This window comes from Melanotaenia boesemani, chromosome 20, assembly GCF_017639745.1.
Source record: "Melanotaenia boesemani isolate fMelBoe1 chromosome 20, fMelBoe1.pri, whole genome shotgun sequence".
In the NCBI taxonomy this organism is placed as follows: Eukaryota; Metazoa; Chordata; class Actinopteri; order Atheriniformes; family Melanotaeniidae; genus Melanotaenia; species Melanotaenia boesemani.
Window position 1 is genome coordinate 2,706,362 of NC_055701.1, and position 20,822 is coordinate 2,727,183.

The following is a 20,822-nucleotide window of genomic DNA, read 5'->3' on the forward strand; positions in this document are numbered from 1 at the left end:
TGGCTAGGATGATCGTAGCTATATATGTTGTAAGTAGTATGGATTACATGGTCTTCTGTATGATGTTTCAAGTTCCCACCCGCACTCCCCACACCCTTTCTGTCCCTCTCTCTCCCCTCCCTCTTCTCTCTACTTTCTTTTCTCTCTCTCTCTCTCTGTCCCCTCCGGTCGAGTCCAGCATTAAGAGTCTGATTTAATAAAGTTTTTCATCAAGAGGGACTTTATACATGTAGTATAAATCCCTGCTTGATAGAGTAAAATTGCCCAGCACCAGACAGCAGCCAGACAATCATTCTGTTTGCAACGATGCTGGACAAGACAGGTTAAAAAAAAAAAAAAAAAAAAAAAAAAAAAAAAAACCCACAGCTCCTCCCCCCAGATGCAGGTAGGCGGGTCCTCGCCTTGCAGACATAGAAAGCCACGCCCACCAACGCATATGAAGGGATGTGAACTTATCTGGTGTAGATCTGCTAGTTTCAGACTTCTGTTCTTTCACTGAGTTTCTGATGAAATCCTCCTGCAATGGGACAGATTTGTGCTTCTGAGGGTGTTAAAGTAACACTGGACTTTATTCTTTACCTGCTGATCCTCATCTGGCGACAGACAGCAGCTCAAATCGTAGCAGCAGCAACTTCCAGCAGCAACTTCCTGCAGCTGCTACAACCTGCCGTGAGTCTCCACAGCTTTCCAGAGCTGCTGGAGCTGCTGACAGGCAGCTAACAGCTAACAGCGCTAACGGCTCACACTGATACGTTCAGGACCACCTGGTTCATGTGTAGCTGAGGAGATTCAGGAGGGGCAAAGTCCTCCACCTCAAAGATGCTCTGTGGCGTAGCTGCTTTGTAAATCTCGCTTTGCTTTTTCCTGGTGAGCTGAGCTGCTGTCTGTCAATCATTTCTGCCTGTGTAGCCTGCCCCGCCCACTCTCTAATCACCCCACACCTCCCACCCCAACCCTTGCAGTTTCAACCATTTTTTTCAAAATTTGGTTGTGGGTGGAGTTTTGCAAAAAGTAGGGGGTGAAGCTACACTTTAATTTTACTGAAGCAAACCAAACCATCTGGACATCGTCATGTAGTTTCAACAACTGCTCACTAGGGGGTGATATTCCTCATGTTGACCACTGACCAAGAAGAAGAAAATCCAGCTCATTGATTGGCGAGGCTTGTTCACAATGGAACAACATTAAATGTAAACAGTCTGGTTTCTGGTTTTACTTTGGTGTTCAAACCTAATGCAGTTTCATCAGAATCTGTCTGGTATGAGCAGCTGGAGAGGCAGCCAGATATCTGACATGTTACTCTACGTCACTCTGTTATCTTTACTTTCTCACTGCAAGTAAAATGCACTAGAGTTCACTAGCAAGTGAACTGAGACCACCGGTTTTCAAGTGGACAAGAGTTTTTTGGTCTGCACCAGAGTGAGAATGAGATGTAGATCCTCCAAACAAGCCGGACTATCCATGGAAGCAGACCAGGGTTAAAGTGGACCAAACGCTGATAAGGTAGTTAGAAGGTTCGCTGCCAGTTTTTTCTTTGCAGGCTGCAGAAAAGTTCATTTCAGTCGTAGTCAAATCCAAGTAGTTGTGGGACTTTGAAAAAAATATTAAAATAAAGATTTTCTGTCTCTGCTGCTGAAGGCCCACTGCTGACATTCAAACCTAGGCTGAGGAACTGTAGCCTCTGTAAATATAAAGGACTTGTTTGATTGCTGAAACATGCAGCACTAACAATCTATGTGCACACTCAGAAACACCAGTCTTAACTCGTAACATGCAAAACTGCAGAAAGAAAGTCACTGGGTAGGACTGACGCCCAAATGAAACACAATTAAAACCACAAAAACATCACAAAATCATAAAGTCTTCTCACCGTTGCTGTTTTATAGTTAAAACTTATATTCCAGCTGGAAAAAATACTGCTAAGGTCTATTCCTTTAACTTTGTGTTAGTTGGAAATTTATCACAAAGGTCCAGATTTTTTACATAAAAGAAAAAAGTTTTTTAAGATCAAGTGTGTCTGAGTCAAATTCCTGGATCCTCATTGGTGTTTCTAAGGTGAATTTGGGTGCTAGCCCTCGTTTCTCTTGACTCGGACCAAAAACAGGGTCAATCATAGTGGACTCCCAAAGCCTCCCTTTTGGAAATATTGCTCCCAGCTCCCCCTAACATTCTCTGAACGCCACATTGGTTTGCTCCAAAGGTGGAGCAAAAGTTCTGTCCACTGTGTGAGTTCTACACAACACCAAAGCCAGCTGACACAGACTCTTCTTCTAAAACAGGTCTGCTGGGAAACCCCAGGTTCTTGTTCTCATGTAGAAGAACCTGAACAGCGTTTCTCTGCACCTCAGTTGGGTCAAGTGTTCAGTTCACACACACCTACCTCCAAACGCCGGCCTCATGGTGAAGTCGTGATCATCTACTTTGAGCAGATGTTCTGTCTTGGTTTTGCGAGACTTGGTCACATCCGGAGGTTTCTTTGCCAAAGACCTGGAAGAAGACGACGTTCCCAGTCAGAACTTGACAGACTTTTTGTTCAGAGTATCAGAGACAGAACCAGCCGCTTCACCTCCACACACACCTGAACCTCACAGAGCATGCTCAGAACGTGGATCCCCCGGTCAACAGGGAGTCATCTTCTCAGCATGCTCAGTGAGTTCAGCTCTGACCTGACAGAACCACATGAAGACTGGGAATATTTTACATCAGGGGTGTCCAGCCCCGGTCCTTAAGGCCAGCAGTCCTGCAGGTTTTAGATGTTTCCCTGTTCAAACACACTTATTTTAAATCAAATGTCTCTCCTCTACAGCTTATTGTCAAGTTCTGCCCAATCATGTCGACCAATTATTCTGATTCAAGTGCTGCAGCATGAAACTTCCCAAACCTGCAGGACGGGCACAGAAGTGAGAGATGAAGAAATGAGGACTTGATCAGGAGTCTGGGCCAGGACTAAAGATTAAGATTTAGAGTCAGGACTTTGGATCAGGACTGTAGATCAGTGGGTAAAAACTGGACACTAACAGGATGAAAGTGGACACAGCACCACCTGCTGTAGAGAACACAATTCAATCAATACCTCGATTTCTCTCCTGTTATAAATGGGGGGGGGGGGGGGAGCAATGTGATGTGACCTCACTGTGTGGAACATAGGTCAGCTGATCTGAAGGACCAATCAGAAGGCTTTGCTTAAAAGAAATTATTTGTTTAAAGTTTGGGACTAAAGAGTGAAGCTTGAAAACGGCAATTTTTAAAGAGAGAAAAGCTGCCCGTCACAGTTCTGTGGACCCCTCCATCCACCCTGACCTCCTCCCTGACCTCCACCATGTTGCCACATTTCTCTCTCATCCCTCCACTCATTCACACAGAGTGGCGAAGCTGACTGTGGAGTTGGAGAAACTCATCTTCCTGCAGCCTCGGTGATGTTTACTCGAGTTTCCCTCGTTTTAACTTGTTGAATGAGGAGACATCATGACCTCACGAACGCTTTAACTTATTTCTGGTCAAATCATGTTCCCTCCTCCAGCTGCATGCAGACAGGAGCTGTCCTCTAACGCTTCATTTAAGACTAAACTAATGGTTAATGATGTCCACATTACAGCTCCGTGTTGTTTCGGTTTCCTCTCTTTTCGTTTCTCCACTTACGTGCCATGCTTCTGGGTCTCCACGGTCCCGGTCCATCTCCTCACCCGGTGTCCGTGTTTACGGCATTCCCCGGTTACGAGCAGACAGAGCATTAAAATGAGAGGTTTGGTCAGATAAGGCATCCTGACGGCACAAATCCACAGGTGAGTCCCGTCAGTCGGTTCATTCCAGCTGAGCGCATCTTCCTCCGCACAGGACGCACGCGGTCATGGCATCCGACTCCTCCGCGCGAGGCTGTCTGTGTGTGTGATCCTGGGCTGCAGTCCACGCACTCACATCCGGGACTGAACATCTGCCGCGCTCACACATGCGCACGCACACACTGAGATTATTTGCAGCCTGACATGACACAACAGGAGTCAGATTATTCCTTCTGGTTGGGAATAAAAAAAGGTCCTGACGCGGCGCGAGGCGGCAGTTTGAGTTCTGTGGGTTAGGGTTACATATTCATCCATTCATCTGTTCTTCCACCCATCCATCCATCCATCCATCCGCTTATACATTCACCCATCGTTTATACATCCATCATGCATCCATTCATCTGTTCTTCAGCTTTTCTTCCATCAGTCAGTTTATCCATCCCTCCATCATCCATCCATTTCAGGGTTCAAACATTCCTATCTGGTAAATCTTACAGTAACTGAATTGTGCCTCGAAAGTCTTTTCATAAGACTTTGTCGTTAATTGGTTCTGTATCAGTAAAGCTGAATTGAAGGGAATTATTTACCTGCTTCATATAACTCACACGTTCACACCAGTTGGACGTTTACGTCCATATTTAAGTGTAACCTGACAGTCTGACTGAACACCTGAACCTCCTCTTCACCCGTGCAGCCTCTCAGAGCCTGTGTGGCTCGCTGCCATCAGAGATGAATTATGTAAAAAATTTGTCTGGCAGATTAAAACGGGATGAACCCCTTCTGGTTAATTTCCCAGCACCAACCGCAGCCACCCTCATACTGTAATAGGTTTTGTCATGGGTTACTGTGAAGCTGAACAAAAGCTCTGCAGAAGCAGCTTTCAGGCTCAGAGACAACCTCCATGTGACCACGTTTCACATCCCAACCTCAGAAACAGGAAGCTCAGCTTTCAGGTCAACACAACTTTATGGACAAATTCCATGAGCGTAAATGTTATTTTTTAGAAATAAGGAGGAGTTAGTGGTGGAGCAGATGATACTGCAGCTCCACTGATCTCTTTTTCCTCAGCTCTGAGAGATGCCACAGATTTGCTGCGGGGGGAGTTATCGTCAGTTATTTCTTAGCTGATGTTTAGTCTGACTGAAAACGGTTAACATGAATTTTTTTATTCTAACGAGTGAGGTTTTACTCATCTTTTATCTACTTTGTCTTAAGGTCGTGGAACTCCACCTTCCTCCACAAAAACATCAGGTTGAAGCTTCGTAACCTGCTAATTTTGGTTCAGGAGTGAGGCCATGCCTCAATAAATAGACCACACCTATCCATTGTTCCATTCTCCTCTCTCCCTCATCCACCCTTTCATTCCTTCTTTTCCTCATCCAACCATCCATCCATCCATCCATCCACCCATCTATATATCCATCCATCTATCTATCCATCCATCCATCCATTCTTCCACCCTATCTTTAATTGTTCCGCTGTCTTATCCATCCTTCTCTTTCTGTCTCATCCTTTCTTCATCTCAACTCTTTTCTCCTCTCTCTTAATATAATTAATTTATTTTTTCTCTAGGATTTTGCCATTCTGGCCTTGTTCAGACTGGCCCTATGAGCAGTACCATCATCAGATCTGAAAGCTGTGTTTCTCGCCTTCAGCAGCACCCAGATCTCTGAATTTTTCCATGGTTTCCCTGCACTGGGATGGTTCTTTGTACCCTGTTACAGGCTATAGCCTGTTATAGTCTCAGCATACTTACAGACATATATAATCTGAATTTTAATGGCTGCCACCCTAAAAATTGACCAGTCGATTCAATCGAAGCAGTCTGGTAAAGTTAACATGTCTTCTCCTTCTGGTCAGACCCTCACCTGTTTCCTGGAGACCTTTGTTCTGGTCAGCAGTGATTTATATGCTGAAGATAACATCAGGGTGATTTGGTCAGACAATTCCAAGCAGGGGCGATGTGTTGCTTTGTATGCTTCTATAATATTGGTGTAGACATGATCTGTAGATTTGCAGTGAGGGAGAACTATCTACATGTTAGCTTGGTTTAAATATTTGCAGGTTTGCAGGTCAGTGATGGAGCTGTGCAGGATGTTTAGGGCCACCTTTGTTTCTGCATCCCGGGAATATAAACAGTAGTGATGTGTACAGCTGAGAGCACATCTGGGAGGTAAAAAGGGTTGAAAATAATTCAATGTCCTTGGAACAAGGACAGCTAAACCAGAGAGCTGCTGCCATGACTCACCTGGAATCATCTGAGCCCCTGAATCACTGAACTCAGAGACAACAATTTACTGAATGAGACAGAATCAGCAGCTCCATCATAAACGTATGGTTTCAAGTATTTGTGATAAAATATTTAATAAGGTCAACATGGTCTTGTATTTATTTATTTGAGAAATTATCAGATTTTTCCGCTGCCAGACTTTGCTCATGCATCTCAGGTTTTTTTTAGGGTTTGTTCCCATTGGCTGAGGAGCTGTTGAGTGACAGCTGTCTGCCCTGCCATGCAGCAGCAGTGACACTGTGATCTGATCACGAAGAACCGGGCAGTCTGGACTCAAACAAATCAAGACAGTTAGATTCATTAACAGGTTCATAAGAGTAGTCAGCCCAACACGTCAATAGATCACAGATCATACTGAGGGAAGAACCACAGAAACAAAGTTCTGCTCATCACTGCAGGTTTCTTACAAACTGGCTTCTTACACGAGTCAATGGTAAGCATCAATCAGATTTTCCTCTGTATTGAGAGTTCACTTGTGAAGTAAAGCCAGGCAAAGTAACCATAGAAACCAACCTGTAAGTAACCATGGCAACAAACTCCTCAATAAACCTTAAACCTGAGACGTTTGTGGGAGAACTGCAAATAAAGTCAAACAGAGAGGAGATGATGGCAGAGCAGCAATAAAGAAAATTCCTCATCACACCTGTCGACAGGTTTCTTAGACTGCTTCCTTTCCTGGGGGGGTCATATGCTTAGAAATGAAATATTTGTGTTCCTCTCTCTAACACTGCTTTGATAACTGGTCACATTAGAGAGACTAATATATATATATATATATATATATATTCATTCATTCATTCATTCTCTGTACCGCTTGTTCCATTACGGGTCGTGTAAGCTGGAGCCTATCCCAGCATTACAGGTGAGAGGCAGGGTACACCCTGGACAGGTTACCAGTCCATCTCAGGGCCAACACATAGGGGACAAACAACCATTCACACTCGCCAAGAATACAAATACAAAGAATATATTTATATATAAATACATACATACATACATACACATGCAAACCTACAGTGCAAAATACACAACCAGGTGATTCTGTGGAAACAGCAGCATCAGTTTAAAAAAAAAAAAAAAATGGTGTTATTTCTGTGTCCAGTAAGTGTTGAGGGGGGGTTTTCAAATTCAGTGTTTCTGAGGGCAGAGGGGGGGATGGCAGGGAGGGGAGAGAGAGTTCATCTTTCCGACAGCCTTGTGGGTGAGCTGTTCAAATGTCAGATGGAGCAGGCCCGGAGGCTTCGGTACCTTCTTGGAGGAAGGAGGCTGAACAGGCTGTGCAAGTAGTGGCTGGAGTCCCTCACAATGCTGACTGCTTTGCGAGTGAGGTTGGTGTTATAATGTCCAGGAGAGAGAAGTGAACACCGATTATCTCCCTCGCTGTGGTCACTATGTGCTGCAGTGTTTTTCTGTTCTGTGCAGCTCCTGAACCACACAGTAGCCCAGCTGGTCAGGATGCTCTCAATGCTGCCTCTCAATGGTGCACATGATGGGTGGGGGCGGGCTATCCCTCTCTTCAGTCTGTGGAGGAAGTAGAGGTGCCGCTGGGCTTTCTCCACCAGTGATGTGCAGTTGGCTGTCCAGGACAGGTCCCCCCAGGAACTTGGTGCTGCTCGTTCTCTCCACAGCAGCACCATTGAAGGTCAGTGGGGGATGTTCGGTGTGGCCTCTTCTGATGTCCAGAACAAATTCCTTTGTCTTGTCCACATCTAAAAAGAGGTTGTTATTGCTGCACCACAAGGACAGATGGCGGACCTCCTTCCTGTAGTTTGTCTCATCGTTGTTTGAAATGAGACCCACGACAGTCGTATCGTCTGCAAACTCTATGTGGTTGTGCTGAATGTTGGTGTGCAGTCATGAGTCAGCAGGGGGAAGAACAGGGGACTGAGCACACATCCCTGCGGGGCTCCGTGTGATGGAGCTCGAGGTGTTGTTGCCGACCCCGTACTGCTTGTGGCTTCTCACTGTGGAAGTCCAGCAACCATTTGCACAGTGAGTTGTTGAGTCCTAGCTGGTCCAGCTTGGTGATGAGCTGTTTGGGATGATAATGTTGAATGCTGAACCGAAGTCTATGAACAGCATTCGTACATATGATTCCTTAGTGTCCAGGTGGGTGGAGAGCAGCACAGATTACTTCCTCGGTTGACCGGTTAGCTCGATATGCAAACTGGAAAGGATTCAAGGTGGAGGGGAGGCTGGATTGATGTGAGAGATGTTCAAAGCACTTCATGATGATGGGGTGAGTGCGACAGGGAGGTAGTCATTAAAGGAGGTGGGAGTAGACTTCTTTGGTATGGGTATGATGGTGGTGATCTTGAAGCATGCTGGGACAGAAGCCTGGCTCAGAGAAGTGTCAAAAGTATCCATAAAGACGTCTTTGAGCTCCTCTGCGCAGTCCTTCCAGACACGTCCAGAAATATTGTCTGGACCTGCAGGCTGCAGCTTTGCGAGTGTTGATGGTGGAGAGTGTCCTCCTCACATTGGCTGCAGACAGACAGAGCATGGGCGTGAGGTGGGGTCTTCAGTGGATGTGTGCTGTTTTGTGCTTCAAACCAGGCAAAGAAGCTGTTGGGGTTGTTAAGCAGAGGGATGTTACGCTCACCAAACTGTGGTGAGTGTTTGTAGTCTGTGATCTAATGTATACCCTGCCACATGCTTCGTGTATCTCTGCTGTCTTTAAAGTGTCCGGTTATCCTCTTTGTGTAGTCGTGTTTAGCTTTCTGAATGCTTTGGGACAGGTTGGCTCTTGCTGTTCTCAGGTCTTCTGCATCTCCACCCCTGAAGGCAGCATTCTGTCCTGACCTCTTCTGTCAGCCAAGGCTTCTAGTTAGCTCTGGCGATGACGGCTCGTGTGTGGGTTACATCATCCATGCATTTCCTGATATAGGAAGTAACACTGTCTGTGAACTCATTAATGTCTGAGTGGCTATTGTTTGAACACCAAAGCAGTCATGGAGTGCAGAAGAAGCCCCCTCTGGCCACATGTACCTGCTTCAGTAGGGGTTTGGTGGTCTTCACCCTGGGCTTGTATGCTGGTCTTAGCAGGATGGTGAGTGGTCAGAGAGTCCGATGTGGGGGAGGGGAGAAGCTTTGTGTGATCCTTTTTGAGTTGTGTAGATTAAGTCCAAGATGTCATTTTCCCTGGTTGGGAAATCGACATGCTAGTGTAGTTGTGGGAGGACAGTCTTAAGGTCTGCATGATTAAAATGACCAGCAAGGATAAGAAAGGCATCTTAGTGGGCTGTCTGCTGCTCACTGATGGCCTGAAATAATTTGCAGGGTGCCTCCCTTCTTTCAGCGTTGTTAGTGGTGGGGGCAATATAAACCACGGTAAGCAGAATTGCTGTAAATTCCCTCTGCAAGTAGAAAGGACGACACTTTATGATTATAAATTCCACCAGGGATGAACAGTGTCTACATACCACCACAGAGTACTGACTCCAGCCGTCGATGTAAAACACAAACTCCGCTGCTAAGGAATTTTCCCCTGTGGGCTCCGTTGGCTTGGTAGCCGATCCAGCTTCACACCGGAGTCCAGGACCTTGTCATTCAGCCATGTTTCCATAAAAACAAAAACACAGCAGTCCCTCAACTTAAGCTGGGCAGACCTCAGCTGTTGTATGCGATCCAGTTTGTTGTCCAGGGATAGTACATTTGCCAGGAGAATTGAGGGAATGGCTGGGCAGCTTGGGTTTCCTGCTAGTCTAGTATGGACACCTTCACTCTGGCCTCTCTTCTGTTTCCTCTTACATCGCTTTCGGTGTCTCCTCTCTGGTGGGGGTTTACTTTAAAACCAACTAGCAGCCTTGTTATCCTCCTTTAAATTAAATTGCCTCATGTAGCACTAGCATAGTCAGCCCAAAGTTCTTTTTGAGCATCTTTGTAGTTTATTTTCAGCTTCATACTGAAAATCTAGATTAACTGAGTTGATGTGTAGTCCCTAAATGCACTCACTGAAAACTGAATATAACATGGTTTCCCCACCTTATCTTGAAACTAATCTAGTGCTAGCATAGAACTGGGTTAGCATTGCTATGTAGCTTCGTGCTAACATCAGGTTAATAGCCTTACATAACATTAGTAGTTGTCTTGCACAGGGACTAAATCTCTCATAGAAATGTGCAGCCGCATGTCAATATTTTTAAAGGATGAATAATTAGAAAACTACTTCAAAATGTACTCTTAGACAAATGCAGGAAAACGTCCTGCCTTTTCTGGTTCTGGTTCTACTGGAGGTTTCTTCACTCAGGACAGGGGGATTTGTACAGTATGAATACCATAGTCATGAATTAAACTGTTTTACTTCCAGCAGATTTTGAGCTGGATAGCCGATGTTCAGCTGGAGTTCTGTTTCTGTGGATGTTAAAAACAACACTGATGCTGCATAAAAACAGCGGCTGTACAAACAGATGCTGGAGCAAATGTCTCACAGCTGTACCGCCACTCATGTTCCATTTGGATCAGAATGCAGCACATTAGCCAAGCCAACCTCATGTCTGCAGCACTAAGGAAGCCAAAGAGGGCCAAAGTCATCAGTCTCACTTAACAGAGAGGTGGATTATGTGTATTAAACATTAAGAGCTGAATAAATCAGAAGCATGAAAGTACACATCAGGCACAAGCTGCAGCTCTAAAGTGCCTTTTTTTGGATCTGGGTCACAGCACACAACCACTGCAGCATCTGCATACAACAAGCTCAACAGCAGCACTGAGTGTGCTTCATGTTGGGAGGAGCTCTTAGGAACAACTGTTCCCAAACTGTCAGTCATCCATGAAAATGTCCAAAGAAGTGACCCGGTCCACCAGTTTTGTCCACACACGGTCTTCTGATAATGTCTTTCACCTTTTGATTGGCAGGTTGATGGAAGTTCAGAAACGTGACTCCAGAGAGACGCTGATCTCTGGAAACGGATCAAACTCCAGATGCTTCCACTGTATTCATCAACGTTTGGGCCCTCAGGCTTTCCTCAAGATTACTGTCCTTTCATGTTAATCTTTACATCGATACCACATCCTGCAGGTATTGTGACCATACATACAGACTCTCATTTGATCTTTCCACCAATTCTTCTTATCAGATGTTCAAAGACACCCTCCATATGCAGAAACAGCCCCTTCATTCTCTAATCTGTATATAGGCTTATTTATAGAGAAGTTTATTTATCCTAATCATGGCCTCAAGGAAAACTCATTCTGAGCTATTTGCTTTATATTTTTTTAAGAGCCAGCCAGAATCAGACCTCAGCTCAGGTTTTTAAACTCCTGCCTTTCCTGTGGATTATGATGACGAGCACATCAGAGGATCATCACAGAGAAAAACTCACTGATCTATTAAAAACAGTCATTTCTAGAAATACTTTACCAAACAGACTCTGTTTACTTCTGATCTTCTCTTTACTCAGTTTCACTGAAGAACATCTGCAGAAAAGTTTCTGACTGAAAACTTCCAGAGACTGCATGGTATTCCCAAAAGGAGCGAATAATTAAACATCTGCATGTACACCTATGATCAACAAAAATGTCACGAAGGTCAGGAAGTCGTCTAATCTCTGTCTTTGTGCAGTTAGAGAAACAAGCAGAGCACAGCCTGAAATTAATCTGCTAACGGAAGTGCAGGTTGTGCATCTGTTTCAGATGTCAGCCTGGATTGATGCTGTCATGATCAAGAATACCACTCATACTGGCCACACCATTCAAACTCCTAAAGTTAAAACTGATTGAAAGCATTGGTGACTTTTTTTTTTTTTAAACCAGTTTTAGGCCTAGAGATCGTAAATAAAATAAAATTATTAACATTAGAGACTCATTCATCCATCATTTATTATGGCAATCCTAACACAGGGAATAAAAAAATTATTTCAGTCTTTCTTTTTTTAAAAAAAAGTGAGCAAAACATCCTTTTTTACCTTTTGCTGAACAGATTTTAACACAGTAAGGTAGGAGCAGTTGAAAACCTTTCTAGCATGACTGCTCACACCAGAATCTGCAATTCATACACTACACATAAAAAACTCCAAGCATACCTCCTCTTGCTTCTCTTTGGTCTGTCCACATAAATTCTTTGTGTGCTAATTAAATACTTGCAGGTGTGGCAAACATGGGTGTGTCATGGGTGTGGTTTCACTAGCAGGGGTGCGTTCAAAATACTGACTAGAATAGAGGTTTATAGTTAATGTTAGAAAAAACAATGAAATACAGTCTTGCAGCTCACTCTTACATCAGCGGTAGAATTGCAATAAAAGTACAAAGAATCAAAACAACTAGATATTTAAAACTACAATAAAATAAAATGGTGGCTACATGGCAGTTTGTTATTAAATACAAGGTGAAACTATTGCACTTGACCTCAGGGGAGGTAGCAGTGCCACAGATTTGACAGCTAGGGGGTAACAACTGTTTGAGGCTTTTTGTCCTGGATTTGATCAGTATCTATCCTTTCCCAGAAGGCAGTGGGGTGAACAGCTTTGGTCCTTGGAGATTGACTTGTTTTTTTTTGGAGTTGGCCAGTGTAACTGTCTCAGAGTCGAGGTAATGGTTCGCGCTGCAGGTCTTTTCTGTGCACCTGCCAAACCACACAGCGCAGCCGTAAGTCAGAATGCTTTCTATTGCTGGCCTGTAAAAGTTTGTAAGGAGGCGCTGAGGGAGCAGACCTTCGGTACCTGAGAAAAAAAACACGGTCTGTGTTGTGCCTTTCTCATGTGGGTCGTCCAGCAGCAACGTTCACCCTTTGTACCTCCTCTCCCAGTATACAGAGCCTGGGGTATGTTTGGATTTCCTAAAGTCCACTATTAACTCCTTGGTTTTAGAGATGTTTAAGTCCTGGTTATTGTCAGGACAGTACTGCACAAGATGCTGCACACTACAGTCAGTAAAAATACAAAACGTACACAGAGTTAGCCTAGCAGCTAAGCTGCATCTGTTGTCCCTGCACGTCTCAGACTGATAAAACAATACATACTTAATAGCAAAGTACAGACTAAAGTACACTGGTTGTAGTAAATTTTGTATAAAGTGCAAAAGATAAAGAGCATATTCAAGTGCTTGAGGTTGGAGTGTGTGGCAAGAGCATAAGAATTCTGGTTTGTTTTTACCTAGTAAGTTGACAATACCAACTAGAGGGGGCAATCTATCCTCTAGTAATCTAAAAAAGAAAACCACAGGTTCGAATTATGAACCCGAACAGATGGATTCACGAATAAAACCATATTTTATTTACAGTCAATAAAAATGAACACAGGAGTTAAAACTAATCACCTAAGAAAAATAAATAAACTGACAGATCATTTCCATACATAACCAAGATGCAGTGACTGGGTTCTGGGGAAAACAGTCACTGCATGAGAGAAGGTTAAAACACACAACAAAGGCAAACTAAGAGAAACCAAACACACACACACACACACACACACACACAATAATAGCCTCTAAACAAAACAAAAACAACCCAGGCTGCATTCAAAAGTGATAGTCTGATCCCAGCTCACCCACTGGAGGAGGGGCCAGATTGGTGGGTAACGTGCAAAATGTAAGTTTCCTGTATGAAAATTGACCCAGGACCAAACTGCAGTGTGTCCTTCAGCGCTGGAGTTTGATGCACTGCAATGTGCACTCGTTAATCGGCCTAAAGCAACACACACACACACACACACACAAATCTGTGTTACTATTGATTTGATTGCCTATTATACTATTGATTTTGCTCTAGCAAGAAGGTCACTGGTTCGAGAGTCGGCGGGGAGTCTGAACAGTGGTCTTTCTGTGTAGAGTTTGCATGTTTTCCCTGTCCATGCCTGGATTCTCTCCAGGTACTCTGGCTTCTTCCCACCATCCAAAGACATGCATGTCATTGTGTCACAATGCGGTGGAAGTGAGGACCCAAATGCAGACAGTAAAGGCAGGAGGCAGAATGATGCTGATTTATTCCAGAACTCAAAACAGGAACTGAGACACGACATGGATGAACATAAGGACCTGACAAAGACAACTGAAAACCAAGGTGTATATATACACAGAGGAGTAATGAGGAACAGGTGAAGTGAATGAGAAATCAGACCAGGTGATCAATCGAGCCAGGAACAGAAAACACATGAGGGAAAACTACAAACTGAACTAAACATGACAAAACCAAAAACCAAAACATGATCTAAACAGAAACTAAACATGACAAACACCTGAATATAAATCATGAAACATGACATTACTGCAACTTTATTTATAATGCACTTTGAAAACAACAAAGTTAGTTGAACAAATTGCTACAATGTGCACATAACATTAAAATCTACATGTAAATCAGTGCTAAAGACCAAGGTAAACAGGTTTTAAGAAGAGATTTAAAAACAGATATAGTGGAGGCCTGTCTGATGTATACAGGTCGTCCATTCCATAGTTTAGGTGCTGCCACCACAAAGGCCCAGCCCACTCTGAGCTTCCCGCTGGTCCTGAGCACCGTCAAGGCGGATTATACTCGCGTGGCGTCTGCGTCACCGCCGTAGGCGCAGCGTTGGTTTGCAGATGCTCGACGTGCACCTCTTCCAGGCATGACGTGCACCAACGGTTAAGCGGAGGTTCTCCCATGTGATTGGTCAGTTTGGGATCACATGTTGCCGGATATATGGATCTTCTTGCTGAATTTGTGTAGTAAGCGAAATATTTCTTCATTTTCTTCCACAAGCTTATAAAGACACTGACACTGTTGTTTTAAAACAGAAAATACCTTCCGAACTGAAGTGAGCCATCAAAAGAACTCGGACCTGTTGAGTTTACCGGCTGATACCAAACCTGCTGCCAGATTAGGAGGAGAAACTGCAACACAACACCAAAACGATGCATACCCTCTACGCTCGAATGTGAGAGCAAACTCACCAGCGTCAGCTACGCTGTAGCCGACCGCACGCAGATGCCGCCTTCAGGAGGAGTTGATCAGCTGACCACTAATGTTAATTTAGTTGGTGGCAACACGCAGATGTTGTTGAACCTGCTGAGACTCTCAGCTGGAAATCGCTGTAATAATCCAGAATGAGGTCCCGCACTGCCGCTAGAAAAATGGTGCCTCTTCAGTGTTTCTGTTACCAGCATGGGACATTAAGCCATAGGCATTGGCCAGATCTAGCCAGACCACCATCAGATCTCCTTTTATCTCCTGTGCATCTCTGAGGAGCTGTGTAAGGCAGACGTTATGTCACAATTTAAAATGGTTGACTTAAAAATCCTACAAGAAACAGTTTGGCATTTGAAATCAGCAACATGCACTCTGGACATGATACCATCCGACTTTTTAAAAACAGTTTTTACCTCAGTAGAAAGTGGTCTCCTACTGATAGTTAACAGCTCACTGGCATCAGGCATTTTTCCCAAGTCACCAAAGATAGCTGCTATTAAGCCTCCTAAAGAAAAGGACTCTAGACGCCTCTATAATGAACAACTATAGACCCGTCTCTAACCTCTTTTATTTCCAAGATTATTGAGAAAGTTCTATTTCACCAACTTAATGACTTTTTAAATGAAAGTGGAAATCTTGATAAATTTCAGTCCGGCTTCCGACCTCATCACAGCACTGAAACAGCTCTGGTCAAAGTGTTAAATAACATTAGGTTGAATACTGATTCTGGTCTAGTATCAGTCCTGGTTCTGTTGGATCTCAGTGCTGCGTTTGATACTGTAGATCACAGAATCCTGTTGCACAGGCTGGAAAACTGGGTTGGACTTTCTGGAGCGGTTCTTAACTGGTTCAGGTCCTGTTTAGAAGGCCGGAGTTATTTTGTTACGATCGGCAGCTATGAATCCGAGCGAGTGGCCATGACTTGTGGAGTCCCCCAGGGGTCAGTCCTTGGACCTCTTCTGTTCAACGTGTATCTGCTCCCTTTGGCTCAAATATTACAGAACTATAGCATTAGTTATCAAAGTTATGCTGATGATACACAACTTTAGGTGTCTCTGTCACCAGATGACTGCAGTCCAATAGACTTATTGTGTCAGTGTCTGGAGCAAATAAACACCTGGATGAAGGAGAATTTCCTACAATTAAATGAAGACAAAACTGAGATTATTCTGTTTGGTAGCAAAGAGAAGAGGGTCAGCATTGGCAAACATCTGGAGACTCGAGATCTGACTTTCAGCAGCCACATCAAAGCTTCACTAAGAAGCTTTTTACCAGCTCAGAAACATCAACAGAATTAAAGTTTAGTCTCCCAGAAAGACCAAGAGAAACTCATCCATGCATTCATCTCCAGTAGGCTGGATTACTGTAATGGTCTTTAACAGGACTTCCTAAAAAGAACATTAAACATCTGCAGCTCATACAAAACGCTGCTGCTAGAGTTTTAACCAGGACTATGAGATCTGAACACATCACACCAGTTTAACATCTTTATACTGGTTTCTAGTTTATACTGGTTTCCAGTCAGTCACAGAGTAGATTTTAAACCCTTCTGATCATTTACAAATCCCAGAACGGTTTAGGCCCAGAATACAGCTGTTATATGTTCAGAGAATATAAACCTAGCAGAGCTCTTAGATCCAAAGACTCTGGTCAACTAGTCCAGACCAGGGTCCAGGCCAGAGTCCAGACCAGAGTCCAGACCAGAGTCCAGACTAAACATGGAGAAGCAGCATTTAGCTGTTATGCTGCAAATAAGTGGAACAAACTGCCAGTGGAGATTAAACTTTCACCAAATGTAGACAATTTTAAATCCAGGTTAAAAACATTTCTTTTCTCATGCGCCTATACATGAAATCTGTACAGTAACTTTTTAACTTATCTTGCTTTTAATCATTTTAATGTAATTTATGATTTTATTGTGATTATGTGTTGATGCCTTTTACTATTCTAAATATCTGTAATGCTTTTGTTTTATGTAAAGCACTTTGAATTGTCCTGTACATGAAATGTGCTGTACAAATAAACTGCCTAACTTAAATCTATTATATGTAAAAAAATATACCATTAATCAATTAAACTTACAGCTACCTATTAGGGTGGCAGAATTCATGAATCTCAATGCTATGCCAAAGCTATTATCAAAAACATATAGACTATTATCCAAACTAGAAGACTCAATCTGTCTTCCAACTTCAAAATGGGAGGGTGACTTATCCAGTAACTTTAATAAAGATAAATGGTCACAAATATGTTTAAACACCTTTAAAATGACTAAGAATTCCTAATATGCAACTAATACAATTCAAAATTCTGCATAGAACTCATTATACAGGACAAAGGATGTTCAGGATGGGTCTGTCACAATCAAACATCTGCACACACTGCAGTGAAAACACACCAGATAACTACCTCCATGCCTTGTGGTCCTGCACACCTGTCCGCAGGTTCTGGCTTCAGGTATGTGTGGACATGTCAACATGGTTTAAATGTAATATTCCTACAATCCCCGCACTATGTCTACTAGGTGACTTGGGTGACATTAATATGGCAATTAACTCTGCACACATGATACGCACAGCATTATGCATTGCAAAGAAAACTATCCTTGTGAACTGGAAAAACAAAAATAATCTGTGTATTCAGCAGTTTAGGAATCTCTTAGTTGACCACATCAGTAGTGAGACAATGTCTGCCTCCTCAAAGAACTATTTAGCTGAATCTCATTCCCTCTGGTCCCCTGTGCTTAGTTCCATCACTTAGTGTAGGTGGAGGACTGTGACCTCGTTGCTATGGGAGTTTGGGAAATGGCCAGGAGTGACTGGTGGTTGCGGGTTCTTTGTGGTTGCCCGTGGTGCGGGACCGGGCTGCTCTGTGATGGGGGTGGCTCTGGATCTGGCCCCGTTGGGGGCTGTGGGGGCCGGTGGTTTGAGTCGCCTCGTGGTGGGGGGTGAGGCCACTGGTGGTGCCTGGGTTGGTGGGCGTCGGTCCTGGGCCGGGCGGCTGGGCTATTCGGAGCTGGCTGGGCGGGGGGTTCTGGGCTCTGGTGCCCGGGGGTGGTCCTCCTCCCACCGGGGTGGTTGGGTCCGAATGTGCCGGGGTGTGAGACAGGGATGCTTGTATGTTGTGTGTATGTGTCTATACTTTGGATGATGTTTGTGTGGATGTGGGGGTAGGTTTGTGTGCGTGCGTATGCATGTGTTAGGATGAGTGGGGGTGTGTCTGGGGAGTGAGAGTGGGAGGGTTGGATGCTGTGTGAGTGTTTATATTGTGTGGGTGGGGCTGAGAGGGCATATATGAGTTAGGATTAGTGGGAGTGTGCATGTGTTTCTGTGTGTGGTTGGGGCGGGGTTAAGTGCACTTGTGCGTGTGTGTGTGTGTGTGTGTGGGGGGGGGGGGTGGGGGTGGGGGGGGGGGGGGGGCTGGGCGGGCCTGGGGTAGTGGGCCGTGGGTCTGCTGCTGTCCCCATCCTCTCATTCCCCGTGTGCTGGCCTACGCCGGGTGGCTGTCTGGGGGGGGCCTGGTCCTCCTAGGCATGTTGCGGGCCCTCTGCCGTTGGGGGGTGGGGCGGCCACCTCTGGGCACCTGGGGCCGGCGGCTGCTGATCTTGGCCCACTGGGACCTGTGCCCCGGGACCGTGGGGGGCTCTTGCTGGGGCTCTCCTCTGCTGCCCTTCGGGTGGGGCTGGAGTCGTCTTTGTGGTGGGGTGGCTTGGGTTGGTGCTCCGGGTCTGCTGCTGGGGGCCCGGGCCTCTGGCCCTGGTCTGCCTCTGGCCTCCGTGGAGGCGAGGTCGCATTTGCATGATCTCACTCACCACTCTTCATCACTGATCACTCCTTGTTCCTCATGCTCTGCATGCTGACACAGTCACTGAGTTGTCCAGTTGATTTTAATACTAAGCAATAATTCTTTTTTTTTTTTTCCTGTGAGTTAGTATCTGGTCGCTGTTATGTCTTTTTGATTTGGTTATTATTTTTATAAACTCTTAATGACTGGCAGCCCTGTTTTTTTTCTGTGTGTGTGTTTCTGCTTTTGTAAAAGTTGTAGGAAATGTTCTGGTGTGTTCATGTACAGGTGTAACAGTTTGTTGTCTGGTGATGGTGTGGATTGAAGGGTTGTTTCCTTCTGTCTGTGATCTTTTTGTCTCCTTTCTTCTTTACCTTTTGCTCTTTTTGCTATTTTCCATCTTTTTCTGTCCCCTCCGGTCAGGTCCAACAAGATTACATAGATTCAGTGATTCAAAGTAAATAAATAAATAAATTAATCAGATTATCAAGAGGAGCCTTACCCATAGGCCTCCCCTTGGCAGAGCAATATTGTTCAGCACGATACAGCAACCAGATTATCATTTTGCTGCTATGATGCTGGACAGGACAAGTTAAAAAAAAACAAAAAAAAACTGCCTTGCCTTGCCTAACCTCACCTGTGTGCTCGAGAGACCATGACATACCAGGAGTACCTCCTTTCTGCACTGAGGTGTCCATATATCCATTGTTAAGGAAGAAGTGAGGCAGCAATTTGGCAACAAAGCTGAAGAAAAACTTCCCCTCAACACTGAGCAACGAGATGATTCTGAACTAGCTGATCTTCTTGACGTCTTCACACTCCCTCAGCAAATCGCCACTGCTTTGCAGCTTTTCCTATTCGCCAGATAACCTTGAAGATCTGCAAAGCCGGTGCAGTAACTTGGGACAGTGTTTGTAGACCTTGTAGGAAGTTCCACTTGGTCCAAGTGCAGACCTGGACCCTAGCGCTCCTTACCACATCTTGAACTTCTTTCTGGAGTGGTTTCCTCTGCAGGCTTTGGTGGCCTTATCAAAATGTCACACTGTCCTAGATGTTGGTTTCTGGCGGGGTCGCTAAAGATGCTGTGAAGGTGTTGGTCAATTTCCTCCTTCACACAATTCAGGCGTCCACTGAATCTTTGTCCAAGGAGCTCCGGTGAAACTGAAGGGGTTGTTAATGAAGCCAGTGCGTTCCCTGGGCCTTTCTCTGTGTCGCCATGGCATTCCACTCTGTGCAGGGCTAGGAGCCTCTTTCTCAGCGTAGCATGTAGCTCTGCCAGCGGTGCCCCATCCTCTCGGCTAGCTTCCTTGTACTGTTGGGTCAAGGCTGTCAGCCTCTCCACAGCCATGCTCAATATGATGGTTGCCTCCTTCCACATCCTCTTTGGCTGTTGTTTCCAGCACTGCATCCACATCCTCATCAAACTTCTGCCACTCTGACGTTTTAGAGGCCTGAGGACACTTGTTCCTTCTCTTCTCAAATGACCTTTTCGAAGGGACCAACAACTACTACTTATTCAACTTAAGTACATTCATTTATTCAACCTTTTGCCCTCCAAAGTTCATCCAACTTATCTGAGTATAAATGACAACTAGATTAAAATAAAGTCATGTCCACTAAATAGATTCTAATGTTATATTTTATAGTGTGAAAGATTCTTTATAGAGAAAAGTCAAATAAATAAATAAATATAATAATAATAAAGAAACAAGAGTTCCACAGGATGCGAGAAGGTTTTGTTGTCATGGTAACAATCAGACCTGTTAGTGACTGTTGTTCTGCTGTCTTCAGTGAAAATCACTGTGCTCCTGTAAAAGTCTGAGATAATCTGTGGAAGGCTGCAGATCTGCAGCCGACAGCAGGAGGAGGTGATAAATCTGGTGGACTGCGGTGACCTTCCCATCATGAGTTCATTCACTTGTCTCCTCTTCACCTCGTTCATCCATCCCTCTGGCTGTGATGTGGAAATCGGACAGTTTCTTTATGGAGGTCTGAAGATGAAACACAGCTGAACCAGGATGAGGACGTGTCAGATGCTGCTTTAAAATGTCGACCACATTGGTTGTTATCGGCCTGTCAGCTGGTTTCT

At 44.6% G+C, this 20,822-nt stretch overlaps 1 protein-coding gene across 1 annotated transcript in view; it reads right to left on the reverse strand.

Moving 5' to 3' along the window:
• Positions 1–3,876, reverse strand: part of gabrr2a (gamma-aminobutyric acid type A receptor subunit rho2a) — a 34,070-nt gene extending 30,194 nt beyond the window's left edge. The window contains exons 1-2 of the mRNA XM_041971457.1: positions 3,640–3,876; positions 2,381–2,487 (exon numbers count right to left, since the gene is read on the reverse strand). Coding sequence (XP_041827391.1) covers positions 2,381–2,487; positions 3,640–3,761 — 229 coding nt within the window. The 5' untranslated portion in view covers positions 3,762–3,876. The remainder of the gene's footprint in view (positions 1–2,380; positions 2,488–3,639) is intronic.
• Positions 3,877–20,822: the final 16,946 nt, after the last annotated feature.